The 14,771-nt window shown below is 33.7% G+C and overlaps 1 protein-coding gene and 1 pseudogene across 1 annotated transcript; one reads left to right on the top strand and one right to left on the bottom strand.

Annotated features, from left to right (window-relative positions):
• Positions 1-3,378: 3,378 nt before the first annotated feature.
• Positions 3,379-7,118, bottom strand: LOC100817847 (UDP-rhamnose/UDP-galactose transporter 2). The gene is made up of 5 exons (XM_006590320.4): positions 6,632-7,118; positions 6,149-6,333; positions 4,672-4,872; positions 4,178-4,339; positions 3,379-4,062 (listed from the first exon to the last, which is right to left on the bottom strand). The coding sequence occupies exons 1-5, from the start codon at positions 6,759-6,761 to the stop codon at positions 3,703-3,705; spliced, it is 1,038 nt and encodes a 345-aa protein (XP_006590383.1). The 5' UTR covers positions 6,762-7,118; the 3' UTR covers positions 3,379-3,702.
• Positions 7,119-9,382: 2,264 nt separating this feature from the next.
• LOC100794955 (uncharacterized) lies at positions 9,383-13,525 on the top strand (annotated as a pseudogene).
• The last annotated feature ends 1,246 nt before the right edge of the window (positions 13,526-14,771 follow it).

Raw genomic sequence — 14,771 nt, 5'->3', positions numbered from 1 at the left:
CAATTCCATCTTTGAAGTTCAGACTATTGATCGCCATGTCGATCAGAAGTGCATCTTGATGATCTGCATTGACTCGAACGTCGTTTGGAGCTCCAACCTCGACAACACACCATCATTGTTGAGATCTTGCTTCGTGAACTACTCGTCCTCGCTCAAGATTGATTATGTAATTTTGAGAATACTCAAACAAATCTAGACCAAGAAATCCTCTTTTACTATAATGGGTTGTTATTTTCGTTCACAAAAAACAACCCCAAATTTGGTTGAGGGGTCTAATACCCCTTTACCTCTTTTCTCTATCTCTAAAAGTTTCGTTTGTGTGACGTTGTTTTATTGTGCTACTGCTAGGTTATCTAAGATAGTTTGAAACTTTGAATGTTTTAAGGTTTCTCAAGCACGTTGTAGCATGCAAAAGAAAGGATTTTTTTAGATTTTTTATCATCTTGTTGGGTGTGTTTGGTTTTGACATGAATTTGTGTATGTGCTTATTCTGATTTTGATTTTGGATCTGCGTTGGATTTGATTTTGAACTGACTTTGCATTGAGTAAGGGAGGAAAAGGGAGAAAAATCATACATGGCAAAAGTAATTTTTGAGGATTTTTAGCACAAGAAATTGTTTAGTTCATTCTAGCTAAGCAATTTATGGCGGTTTTAGTCCACCCAAAAATTAACCGCCACTAAACATAATATCACTTCATCATTTAATCGAGTCTTTTGATGGCAAGGATTAAAAGTATTAATGGAGTAAAAGTTTAAGGACTAGAACTAATAAAAAAAATTGTTGAACTAAAAGTGAAAATCCAAAAAAGTTTAAGAATTAAAAACATAGTTAACCCAAAAAAATAAGGGCACGTGTACAAAGACCATGAAAAATGCAATTTTTGGATACATGAAAGAGGTGAGTCTTTCGAGGAATGCCTTTTGATGTTTGGGAAAACAACTCCCAAATGTTAGATTTTAGAAGGCTTAAATGTATTTTTTTATTTTTGATTTTTTTTTAATTTTGCATATGGTTTGTAATACAATTTTTTTTTTTACTTTTGGTTCTTGATATTTTTGGCATTTTGTCCATGCTATTATATTGACCCTATTAACTTGAAATATCCATGCTATTATATTTAGGGACTAAAAGAAAAATTCAAACATATTTTAAGGATCGCTTAACAGAGTCAACATAATGGCAAAGATGAAATATTTTTATTTTTCAAGGACCAAAAGTTGAAAAAAAAAAATTAGGAACTAAAAACAAATTTTGAAAATTTTCAAAGACCAAAAACATTCATTTTAGAATTATAATTTTTTTAGATTTTAGAAGTATGAAACTCTTGCAAACTTACATAATCTAATTTCTATAATAATGAAATCGACCACTTGTACAAGAATATTGTTGGAATAAAATTTGACAAAAATTAGAAGGGGTGTGACTAGAAAATGGCGGTACAAAAAGTAATTCATTTAGATGATTTAGCAGGACTTGATACCATACATGGCTTTTACTTCTTGCACCCTTTTTGCTTCATGCACCTCATAAAAACTCAAATAGATCAAAATACCCTCCTTGCTTTTGTCATTCACTCGTAACTCCCTCCCTCTATTCTCACCACAACCCCCAATAGATCAAGGTGTAACTACTCTGATCCACCCTCTGGGTCGCCACCGACACCACAAATGCCACCAATATCTCATGCGGCACGACCCACCTACGACTTCATTGCACACACTCGTCACTCCCCCTCCATCGTCATTACCTCACTGTGCATTTTACCACACTCCTCAAATCCAAAGTGGTTACACATGGAGAAAAGTCATCATCATTGCTAGACAACTCGCAATGACTGTGGGCCAACAAGGATGGGAACAAATACCCCTTCAAGAGCGCTCATGATCAAGCCACATTTGAAATCTCACACAATATCTAATATTGAGGTTTGAAGATGTTGAACCAAGCACCCCCTAGTTATTCTTTTTCGTATTCGAGAATAACTATTGTAGAATAGGTTTATGGTTGAAAAAAATACAATCCTCACAGTAAATCAATATCCTCTTAAGGATAGTTGATTAGTTGTTTATAACACTTTTTGTTTTCCATTATATTTTTGGTGGGGTTCTGGTGGAATCTCTAAGAATTGAAAAAAAGAAGGAAAAAAATAAACAAATCTCATACTCAATATCGATCCAACCCCCTAAAAAATTGGAAAAGTGAAAAAAAGAGAAGGAAAATTGAACAAATCACATACTCACTAATCGTTAAAATGTAGAGATGCGTGATGAGTAAAAAGTATCGATAGCGGGAGAAAATTCAAGGTGGTTTGGCGGGTGTTGTGGGTGGTGGTAGTGGGAGGTGGTCTGGCAGCCATGGAAGCTTCGTTTGGCGAGTAGTGTGGGTGGTGGTAGTGGGAGGTGGTCTGGCAGCCATGGAAGACAATCGGGGAGGCTCCGTATGACGAGTGGTGTGGGTTGTGGTAGTGGAGGTTGGTATGGCAGTCATGAAAGACTGCCATGAATCTCAATGAAAGCACCAAATTGTTACGTGCAGGAAATTAAAGAGCTGGTTTCGAGGTTACCAATGCCTCCAAAACAAAGAGGAAGAAAAGAACACTTGGAATTTGAGGACCAAGTTGCCTCCAAGAACTAAGAGAAAAAGGAAAGAGAATTCTGCAATTTCTCATATTCTCTGGAAGCGCCATTACAACAGATATATATATTAGCTACGAAGGAAACAAGGGCCCAACAAACACTAACTGAAATATGAACAAAATTAAGGAATATCATAACACCAAGATATTCTTTTATTCTCCACTACTGAGCATCTTCCAGAAGACACGATCCTATGTAGCTTGGTCCTCAAATTTTTGACTGTATCAGGATAAAGAGTTGTCAAACCAATAACATCCCCTAAACTAAAATTTTAAATTGTGTCAACATAGAAATGAAATGAATAGTTAAACCTACAAATTTATAGATTAAAAGAAAACTATTTTAAAATATAAGAAAAAATAATTAATTAATTTAAACAAGTAATATAAATATTTTAAATTAAAAATTTAAAATTGAGAGTATAAATACTTAGGAATTCAAATATTTGTACAAAAAATAAAGAAAATAAAATAGCTATTTTCATTGTTTCTTGTATAAATCTTTGAAAGCAAGAAATAAATTAAAAATAAAGTAGTAATTTTGTAATTAAAAGTAAAATAAATGAAAATAAAAATATTTTCTCAAAATCAATAACTTTTCTTAAATTTTATAAATAATAAAGTGATAATTTGAAGGGGGAAAAAGACATAAAACAAGTGTTAAATAATGATAAATGTATATCATAAGAAGAGCACAATAAAATATTTTTTCACATTAAAAGAAGAAGACACGAAAAGAAGTTTGAAGAGGGAATTGATATCGCGTATCATTAGCGTGCACATTATACATCTTAATGGCGCCATCATATTGTTCATCTAGCAATTTCCTGGCAGGCCAAATAAATAACCTCAACATAACAACAAATGAAATAAAACTAACAAAGAAACATTGCTGATGAACGGGAACACAATTTCTAAAACTGGATCCGTGCCAGTGTGAGCAAATAGAAACCAAGTTTTACTACTAGGTAAACTAGACAAAAGAACAAACCAAATTATAAAGCAATACACAATATAATTGCCTGCATCATTTCTCATCAATTTCACCACCAAATCTGAGTCAATCTATCCTTGGGCCTCACCAAGTTCAACATCCTTCAGGGGACTCTTTTCTACTCCATCCCTCAATAATCTAATTTCTTCTTCCGTCATGCTGTTTTTCGCGTGAGGTAAGGTCTTTGCATTTGACTGCTTTTCAAGCTCTACAGCCCAACTGTAAATTACCATGCCAACAACTGCGATGACCATTCCCATGATATTTTTGAAAGTTAGCTCCGAATCAAATAGCAGCCATCCCAGAGTCAGAACACATACTGTTTTCATGTGGCCTAAAACCTGGAAGGAAACAGCTGAAAAGCGCCCAATGCAAAGGTATTGGCTCACATTGCAAAATACAGCTAGCGAGCATGAAAGAAGAATGAATAACTGCAGATATTAAAGAAAAAATTTAAAAGAATTAATCCAACAGTATTTGTATAATTAAAGATAAATACACACAGGATATAAAAGACTACTGTCAATAGGGGGAAAAGGAACTTACAATGGCACCAGAAGACATCTTATAGTTGGTTATCAATTTGCCACTGAGGTAGTAATCAACAAATGGACCAAGAATAAGAAGAAAAAGCGCTTGGATGGGAGCAGTTTTACTCAGCAATTCAAAAGATCCAATTGAATATTTCTTTTGAAGAGAACCTATTGACTGTTACAAGTTGAAAAAAAAACAGTTATAAAAAAGAAGAAATCCCCCAAACATCACAAAATAATAGCATATACCACAATTGACTTTAGTAGTAGTAAGTACGTCATCTCCTACTCATCATTTAACTATAAAACCAATCTGGTATAATACTTGACCTTAGAAGGGAAAAATGATGCTTAGTCAAATCTAATGAAGTTCTGTCTAGAACTCACCTAAAATTACACCAATTCATAATATCTATAAAATGACAGGTGTAAAGGAAACCACAACAGAAATAGCAATCAATTTTATATCACCAGCATATTGGAGAAGAAACATTAAATAATACTTACAATTTGCTGTAAAGATGTTGACAAAACTGCTATACAGGCACACATGAAACCTTTGAGGTTAACTTTTACATCAGTTACAGTGCAAACACCGACACCAATAACCACAACCACCACTGACATTTTCACTTCCCTTGAGTAGTGTTTGTTGTGAAGTATCCATTCCATCACACAAACCACAGGAATCATGCTCAGTTTTGATATCTGGGACCATAAATAACGAGAAAATTAACAACTAAAAAGCAGAAGCAGTGAAAATTCAAAGTGAAGATATGAGAATGAGAACGTGGCTATCATTTATGATACATTAAAAGCAAGTCATGGGAATATGGACAGACGAGTCTGACAATAATGTGACACAGGCAGCACCTCCTAATATACAAGAATTGAGATATAATTATAGTAACTCCCGCTAGCTTCTCTAAAATGGAAAGTTGAGCACAATCTAAGGTAATTTTTGGCCCAACTTATATTCTAGTTTTTCTTCTTAAAAAGAGAAGTTGGACATTTAGAGAAAAGCTCTTAAAAAATTGAGGAGCTTTTTTATTTTTATTTTTATAAAAGAACAGGGGGGAAGTAGATTTTCAAAAAAAGCTAACTGAAATAGTTTACAAAAATGAGTTGCACACCTTAGCCTCCCTTTCCCTCTCATCCTAACCTAATGGATGCGGGTCAAAGAAACCAATCACAAGGATTGTAATCCTTCCAAAAACCCATCTAATTAAGCAACCTGACACCATACGTATCAGATGCCGTAGACATCAGCTTTATATCATAGGTTGTGTATTACATGCCTATGAAGGTCCTTAGGGAGAAAGCCTCGTTTTGAGCGTTATCTTTATTCTTGATGTTAACTTAGGCATTTGAGTGGGACCTGAGAGTTAATTGTCCATCTCTTCCTAGCAGATGCCAAGAATACCTAAACACACAGGTCAACATCTAAACGAGCACTTGAAGACTTGGATTTTATTTTTAATCTACCATAATTTTTGTCTTACAGAACTTGCATTATTGTTCCTGACACATAACAAAAAGTTCTAGTATCTCTAGGGTTGACATTACCACTCACAGCTGCAGTTAGTTAAATGGAAAACCAACGAGCATCAGGTAAACTAAAGGTGAAATTCCTCATTATACCTTTTCAATTAATCCAAAGTTTCTAGTTGTATTTAGTGTTCCATTGTTCTTATCTAAAGCTCCTTAATTTCACAATACAATAACTTATAAATTATACATATACTAATTCAGCATTATGGGCATCTGAACGAACCGTAGATTAGTACAACTTGTAGAGTGAAATGGTCCAAATAATTGCCCTGGTGCGTGCATGGCTAAAAGGTATGACTATGATGGATGGTGGTATGAGTTATATTTAACAAGGAAGCAAGGGGATTTTAAAAAGATTATTGGATGAAATTCTTAATAAGAAAGAAAATTAAAGTTTAACCGTCCAAGCGATGAACATGATATAAAACCATACTTGGTAGAATCCAACGGAGTTGAGCATGAGGCTAAAGTTCATCCCCGTGATAGACATATTGGCAACCAGTGAGAACCAAATAAGCTCCCACATAGGAACATGCTTTGACGCTGAGTAACCGGTAGCATTTGACACCAGACCAACGAGAGCAGTTACGGCAAAGTGGAACCCAGTTAACGAACTGGCTGGAAAAAATTAAGAAAAGAAAAGAAAAGATGAGAGAGGGCAGGATAATATTAAAAGTTTGCACATAAATTGTCATGTCAGAGACACAAATCTTTCTCCTTATTAATAAATAAACAACGGTCAGTATCAATATTATGGATAGTTGGATCGTGACCGACATACAATACAGAAACATAAAAATGGCCGCATCTTAGTAAAGTATGCAAGAGAATGTCGAAGAAATTAGAGATCTATTACTCCCAGTCTCAGATCCAAACATAACATAGAGAAATAATAGTTGAGAAGAGAGAGACTGACCAAAGCTGAAAGCATAGCCATTGTTGGACATAAGCTGTTTGTTGGCCATAATAATTCCGACGGAGCTGACAACGTTCATGGCCCATGCTCCCACATCAGATATTGCTGACGATTTCTTTTCGCTTTCCATCTTCAATTTCAGATCAATATAGAAGAAAGAGATGAATAGTGGTGAGTGGTGAAATGGTAACCGCTTCACGGACACTAGATCTACGCAAAAATACGATAGGCTAGCCCGTAGCCGCAGATCTGTAAAAGTACAGTGGCACAAGTACGCTTTTTCGAATTTAAATTCAATCTCAATCAGCAACTGGGATGAACTAAAATTTCATCAGAAGAGAAAAAATGGAAAGCCGGGGAGGACCGTTTCGCGCTTCCACTCTGGTGATTGCAGCTCTGCCTCTTTCCTCCCACAACACTTCCTTCTTGCCTCGTCCTTCACATGATTGTCTCCTAATACGTCCTAACTAAATTTGAAAATTAAGTAAATATTTTCCTTTTTAAACTCCAATTTTCATTTTTTTTAAACATGTACTAACATGTAAGCACATGCAAGGGAATCACTCTCAGAAAAGTTATTTTCATTTTTTTCAATATTTAAATAATTATTTTATGTCAAAGGTATCAATTTAAAATTTTAAAATTAATACCTGGTTCTAGTTTTAATTTTTGGTGATCTTTTAATTTTCAACTTTAAAGTCCAAACTACAGAAAAACATTAATTACTTTCTTGAATGAATTGTTTGGTGGTAACTATAACTTTGATCGAAAGAAAATAAAGATGGCAAAGTTGGTTATAAGGTTAAATGTGATGTTTAGTCTACTATATTTTGAAATTTTTATTTTGATATATTATGTTTTAAAAAATTATTTTGATATTTTATATTTTAAAAAGTTTTATTTAGTTTTTCTTTAATTTTTTTAATAAAAACATTAGTCCTTTATCAATGTTTAATTTTTTAAAATATATTATAATTTGAAAGAGAACAATAGAGAGAAAGAAAGTTTAAAAAGAATAATAGTTATGTGTATTATTTCAAATAGGAATAGACTATTTACATATATAAAAAATAATAGGAAAATTACAAAGGATAAACATAAATAAGGAAAGATTATAAATGATAATAACATATATAATAAATGATATGGATAATCACAATTAGATTATTCATAACACGCATTATATCCATTATTTAAGAATTTATTTCATTAAAACATTAATAGGAAAAATTATGTGGGATAAAAACCTGATGAAGAAAAAAAAAGTGGATCATCTCATCTTTTATTATGTTATCACTTGTATCATTAAAAATCTTGTCAAAAAAATCCAATGGAACAAAATAATGAGAAATGAAAAAAGAATGTAAAACAGATTTATTTCTTTCGTCCATGTATACAATGATCTTTAAGACAACGAATAAGAAATAATCAATCTTTTTCTATCCCCACTCTTCAAGAATGAAAATTCCTTTATTTTTCATTTTTGTACTACATTTTTTTCACCTTTTGGATGTGAGAATAAGTCACTTTTTAAATCCATTGTGTACTAAAAAACACATTGTATATATGTTTATGAAATCTCAATGAGATACTACATCAATAATAATAGATAATTATCTGTCAAAGTATCTTACCAAATGTTAAACAATACACTTAAACTTCAATAGATATAATGTTGAAAAACAAATAATTAGAAAATTCAACAAGAAATTTTTTCTTTATTCTTCGTATTGTCTTTCTTTAAATTTATTCTTAAAATTTCTTTATTTAACAGGGTCTTCATGACCTTTCACAAAAGTTTTTTTTTTAATTTCTTTATTTGATAGTATCTTCAGGACACAACATATCCAAATGAATATCATATTTACGTTAATAATATAACTATAAACATCATAGTTATGAATAATATAATTAGGTAGAAAGAATCTTTAGCTTGAAATATGAACTCAAAAGAATATGAATTTATCTTGGTATAATCGAATTATAATAAAATTCACCGGTTTGGACTATTACAACATTATTTTCTCACATTTGGTGAGAAAAAATATTCTTTTGTTTATACTTTTGCATTATTTTTCCACTTTTAGTGAGAGGAAAATATTCTAAAAATTTTCTTCCATGATAGATTATTTAAGACTCAAATGAATCATTTCAGAATTATGTAAATAGAACACTTATATTCTATCAAACATATAATATGGATAATGATATTAGAGAAATGAAAAATCTAACCTTAAAATATAAATATAATAAAACAACTTTCTGCATGACTTTTGATAGAAAAATAATCATACTGATAATGATAATGTATTACATATAATATAACTCAAAGAAGAATAATGAAGAGAAGGAAAAAAGTTAAAGAAAATGATAATGGTGTGTATTATTTCTTGGAGGAGCAAATTGTTTATATATACAAACAAGTAATTGGAATTTAAAAAAAAAACAAATAAAAAATATCATAAATGATAATTACATATATGATAAAGGATATTGACATCATAATTAAATTATTCATAATAATTTTAAAATAAATAATTTAAAACAGTAATAACTAAATTTTATTTCAAAAATTATAAACTACCGTAAACAAAAACACTTTGGCGTATTAGCGTGAAAACTCCCCCAAATAGCATGAAAACTCCCACCCCACCTCAAAGCCTTTCCTACAACCAACACCACCATTGTTCCCCCTCAACCTTTTGCTCTAGCCCAATATCTCGCACCGCTCTGATCTCTAAGAAGTGCGAAATGGGATTTAAGGATTTTGAATCCGTTTCCAAATCAAAGAAGTGAATAATGAGACCTAATATCTAAAATCTCTCAAACTCTTTCTAGATCCAACCCTCTTTGACCACCGTTGTCTGCCATATTCCAGATTTGAGGCATTTCTCCGACGCGCCACTGCAAGACGGTATTTTGGAGGCGATGGTGATGTGGTTGCAATGTGTTGGTGGGCTTGGACGCATATCTGTTGGGTGTGGCGACCACGGCCACAAATCGGAGGTGATGAAAAAAAAGAAGGAAACATTAAAAAGTAAAATATGTGATGTCTGATCGAGGTTTCTTTTTGGTGGGGTCGGGTTCTTTCCGTGGTTCTTCTATCTTGTTATTTCTTTATCTATGTTGTTGATTCTTGCGTATTATTTCTTTATCTATGTTGTTGATTCTTGCGTAGTGTAGCCGGGTTCTAAAGGAGCCTTGGAGCGAGGTTGAAGTTTAATGTTATTATGTTTTTATTTATCTTTCCTATGACCAAAAGCTACCAGATTATGGAATAATGAAGGGTTTCAAATTCCTCTGCTGATTGGATTCATAAGGAATGGTGAAGGCATGTTTTAGTGGTTTATATAATTTTTAAAATAAAATAAAGATAATCATAACTTTTAGTTGTTATTATTTTAAAATTTAAATATCAAAATGAAAAAATAATAAAATTTAATAGACGAAAAGTAACATTTAGCTCAGTTATAAAAAATTTAAATATATTTTTAGTCTTTGTAAGTTTTTGTTTTTCCATTTTTGGTGCTTGTAAATTTATTTTTCTAATTTTGGTCTCTTGTAAGATAATGTTTTTTAATTTTGGATTTTATAAGTTTTTTTTTAGTCTTTGGAAGTTTATATTTTTTAATTTTATTTCTTTTAAGATTTTAATTTTTTTTATAATTCCTATAAGTTCTCACTTACATGTATTGAAATTGAAAAAACTCAAATGAGTGAAGATGCTCATATGAGTGAACCCCGTGACCCATCAGTTCTAACTTCATTTGCAGAGCATGTCGCACATGTCATTTGGACGGGACAAGTATTATAATTTCTTACATAATTCTTAGACTAACTACCTTTAATTTAACCATTTGTTTCCTTGTATGTCATGCTTAATTTTTGCACTCTAGAAGGGTTACTTGCAACATTTGTTTACTAATGGTTTATTGTTTATATATGGCATTATTGCAGGTAACGTTCTGCTGTTGAGAAACAACTTAAATTTGAGTCCAGATATTGCTGAAGTCTCACAAGAGAAATTGCTTTCATTGGTTGCTGAAAGATTAATTGATTCAAATAGTAGTGTGAATGTAAGAGTTGCATTTGTTATCACTGGTGACATTAAATCTTTTATGATACAAGTTGATTTGGCAATTTTTCTTATTGTCTTCTAGGGCAAAGATGCAGGCTATGTTGAAAATCAACAACAGAACATTGCTGATGCAATTGACTTACTCCCTAGGCTTGCTACTGGAATTGATGTAAATATAAAATTTAGGAGGTCAGTTATACAGTTCTTCTCATTTCTTTGGCAGTCATGTGCATCATCCATCAACAATTTTGAACTTCTGATAAAAATTTCTTGAATTACAGAATAGCTGATTTTGAATTCACTCGAGAGTGTGCCATATTTGATCTGCTGGACATTCCTTTGTATCATGGCTGGATGGTTGATCCTCAGGTATTTTTTCACCCTCATTCCAAATTAATTAGTTCTATCTTGTCATTCGACCTCAATCTACTGTGTCAGTTGCCTCCTTGTGCCACATCTTAAAATTGATCCTGCCTTGGATTATGATGAAAATTGTGTGTTTCATTGCTTACTGTAAATTTTAAATGGTCAAGTGATCTTTCTTAAATAAATATCAAAATACTTATCAAAATGTTATCTTTATGTTTTTCTTAAACAATGTGGGCTTTATTTCTTATTTTATGATGTGTTTATTTGATATTCAAATTTTCATGTTCTTTTGAGCCAGGATTATGACACTGCGAATGCAATTGGATCAAAGTCCTATAATGCCCTTATGGGAGAGCTTGTCTCTCTTGAAACACTAAACATGAATGTCCATCATGAAAATAATCCAGAAGATTGTGTTGATTTTGTGGCTGCAACAACTGCTACTCTTGGAGTTCCTTCTCCCAGTCTTTCAAAAGCCAGGTCGTTTGATTATTCTTCTCATTCTATTTCTGATCATATACAAAGAAAAGGTGATCTAGAAGAAGAGGCAGAGTTGTTGAGAGTCTTGAAAATGTCCGAGGCTGAAAATGATCCTGTTGTAGGTCACATAAATGGAGGAGAAATTTCTGTCAGTATGGATAGAAATATGTGTGATGAGGAGGTTATAAATACGGATTCTGGAGATAAATTAGGAAATAGCACTGGTGCTGGTAACAGTAACTTTCATGAAGATGGCCCCGAGCCTTCCTTATCTGATGATTGTGCTACTTCTGGCAAAGACCACAACGAACAGATATCTTCTACTTCTACACTGGGAGAGGCAACTAATTCATCCTTAAAGACTGATGCCATAAATGACCTTCATTAATCAACTTATATGGGACCTGAAGAATCTCTTGACCTGAATAATGTGATTGAGAACAACCTTGATGCATTGGTTCAGAATGAGAGTGAAGATATCCCATATCCTGAAAAACACTCTGTCTCTTTGTTTGAGTGCCGTGCAGATGTTTCTGGAGGAGATGGAAAAGTCCATGATCAATCCACTCCTACAACTATAGATCATGAAGTTGTAGATGAATCTCATGGACCTGATGCCACAGTATTATCATTCTCATCCCCTGGCCATACAAATTCAGATTCATCTAGTGTCAGATATCATCAAACTGATGTTTCTGGAGCATTGACTTCATGTGTTCAAGGGAGTGAGCCCATATATGAAGGAGAGGAATGTGTGTTGGATACAAGAACTGGAAATTTTGAGGATCGTGAACTTGTTTATGAAGGTGAGGTGGTACTTGCAGAACAGTCTGACAAAAACACCTTAGCTGCTCCTGATCTAAGAGCTAAGGATGAACTTACTCCAGAACAAGGTAAAGTGGTGCCATATATTGAAGAAGTGGATTGATTCTCATTAAAGTATTATTTTCTAAGATAACTATATATTATCTTATGGGAGACTTATGTCCATTTTTTATGGTCTTAGGTGAATTGATCAAGAGTTTCTTGAGGAATAACGCCAGCCAGTTGACATTTTATGGGTATGTTGACCTCTTGTCTTGTTGGTCTAGATAAATTGATCTAGTTCTGTGTTCCAATATGTTTCTCTTTATTGGCTATGAAGAATTTTCCTTTCACATTTTGTATATTATAAATGCTTTTGCAGTCTTTTCTGTTTACAATATGGGCTTAAAGAGCGTGAATAGTGTGTTTTTTCCGTAACAATCATTTCAGCACCATGTTCAAGGTCAGTAAAAGTCTCAATTTTTTATTCTTTTGCCATTTAGATTACTGATATCAAGTGCAGCCAGTAACACATTTTTGTCATCAAGAAAAAATGTTGTTTGTCTTGCAAAGTCTTCATACTAAAGTTATTTTCTCTTATTCATAGTTTGAGGGTGAGCTCTATCTTCTAGCCACGGAACAAGGTTACATAAATCAACCTGATCTGGTCTGGGAAAAACTGAATGAGGTAAAACAGTATTGCTTTATGATCTTTTTATTGAGATAATTTTTTTTTAATCTTTGTATGTTGCCGCTGATAGATGTCCTCAATTAAACCTCTTGAAAACTTAAAGGTTATATGCTTGATTTGAGCTTCTTGGATACTTAGGTACAAGTCATGCAGGCAGTTTTCTTGGACTTATAGTAAATTATATGTGGATGAATCTTTATATAGTATCTTGTGTAGTTTCATTTTTTATTGTACTAATGGCCGACCATCTTATCCAAGTGAATAAGTAAAAGCTTGTTAAAATTATTTAATATTAAATTGCAGAAATTAATTGTGCTATGTACTTATCTTTCAGGTCAATGGTGATACATTGTTTTTGACCAGTAATTTCAAGGAATTCAAGGTAGAAAACCATGAAAGTAGCACTTGGGATGAGAACAATGCTCTGACCAGCACTGTTGTATGTTATCTTCTTTAAATTTTAAAGGGGAAATATGTTGATCTTGCTTATCAATTTCTCGTTAATATTTAGACAACTTCACGTTTCAGGACTATCTTGCCAGCATAGATAGTGCAACACATGCAAGCTTAGATATCAAGTAAGTTTCCATGTAAACTTGTTAACTATTCCTATTTCAAAATTATAGTTTTAACTATTCAAGATTGTTTGGTAAAAATTCATCATATCTGTAACTGTGACAGTTCTGATCTACAATTAGCAATAGCCTTGCAACAACAAGAGTTTGAGCAACAGCCACCACGCCAGGATAATTCACAGCAGCAATCATCCATTAGCGGTAGCTCTAGACTGGTCACAGGTCCCAAGGTATATACTGGTTTGGGTACATATATACATATACACACAGAGACAGTGTTGTTGGGTTACCTGGGTATCTTATTGAGTGGGGCAGCCAATGGATGGGATCATTTTCAATTTTGTCGGGAATCTTTATTATTAAGTAGCAAATACCCGATCATTTTTATAGAACTTAACTATAATATACTAATAATGTAGTTTTAAGTAGCAACTAGGGTTTAGGGTTTAGGGTTTGGGGCTTGGGGCTTGGGGCTTAGGGTTAGGGTTAGGGTTAGGGGTTTAGGGTTTAGGGTTTAGGGTGTAGGGTTTAGGGTGTAGGGTTTAGGGTGTAGAGTTTAGGGTGTAGGGTTTAGGGTGTAGGGTTTAGGGTGTAGGGTTTAGGGTGTAGGGTGTAGGGTGTAGGGTGTAGGGTGTAGGGTGTAGGGTGTAGGGTGTAGGGTGTAGGGTTTAGGGTGTAGGGTTTAGGGTGTAGGGTTTAGGGTTTAGGGTTTAGGGTGTAGGGTTTAGGGTGTAGGGTTTAGGGTGTAGGGTGTAGGGTGTAGGGTGTAGGGTTTAGGGTGTAGGGTTTAGGGTGTAGGGTGTAGGGTGTAGGGTGTAGGGTGTAGGGTTTAGGGTGTAGGGTTTAGGGTTTAGGGTGTAGGGTTTAGGGTTTAGGATGTAGGGTGTAGGGTGTAGGGTTTAGGGTGTAGGGTGTAGGGTTTAGGGTTTAGGGTTTAGGGTTTAGGGTGTAGGGTTTAGGGTGTAGGGTGTAGGGTGTAGGGTTTAGGGTTTAGGGTGTAGGGTGTAGGGTTTAGGGTGTAGGGTGTAGGGTTTAGGGTGTAGGGTTTAGGGTGTAGGGTGTAGGGTGTAGGGTTTAAGGTGTAGGGTTTAGGGTGTAGGGTTTAGGGTGTAGGGTTTAGGGTTTAGGGTTTAGGGTTTACGG

Source organism: Glycine max, chromosome 11 (assembly GCF_000004515.6).
Source record: "Glycine max cultivar Williams 82 chromosome 11, Glycine_max_v4.0, whole genome shotgun sequence".
Taxonomy (NCBI): domain Eukaryota; kingdom Viridiplantae; phylum Streptophyta; class Magnoliopsida; order Fabales; family Fabaceae; genus Glycine; species Glycine max.
The sequence above is the reverse complement of the archived record's forward strand: the minus strand, read 5'-3'. Positions and strand labels throughout refer to the sequence as shown.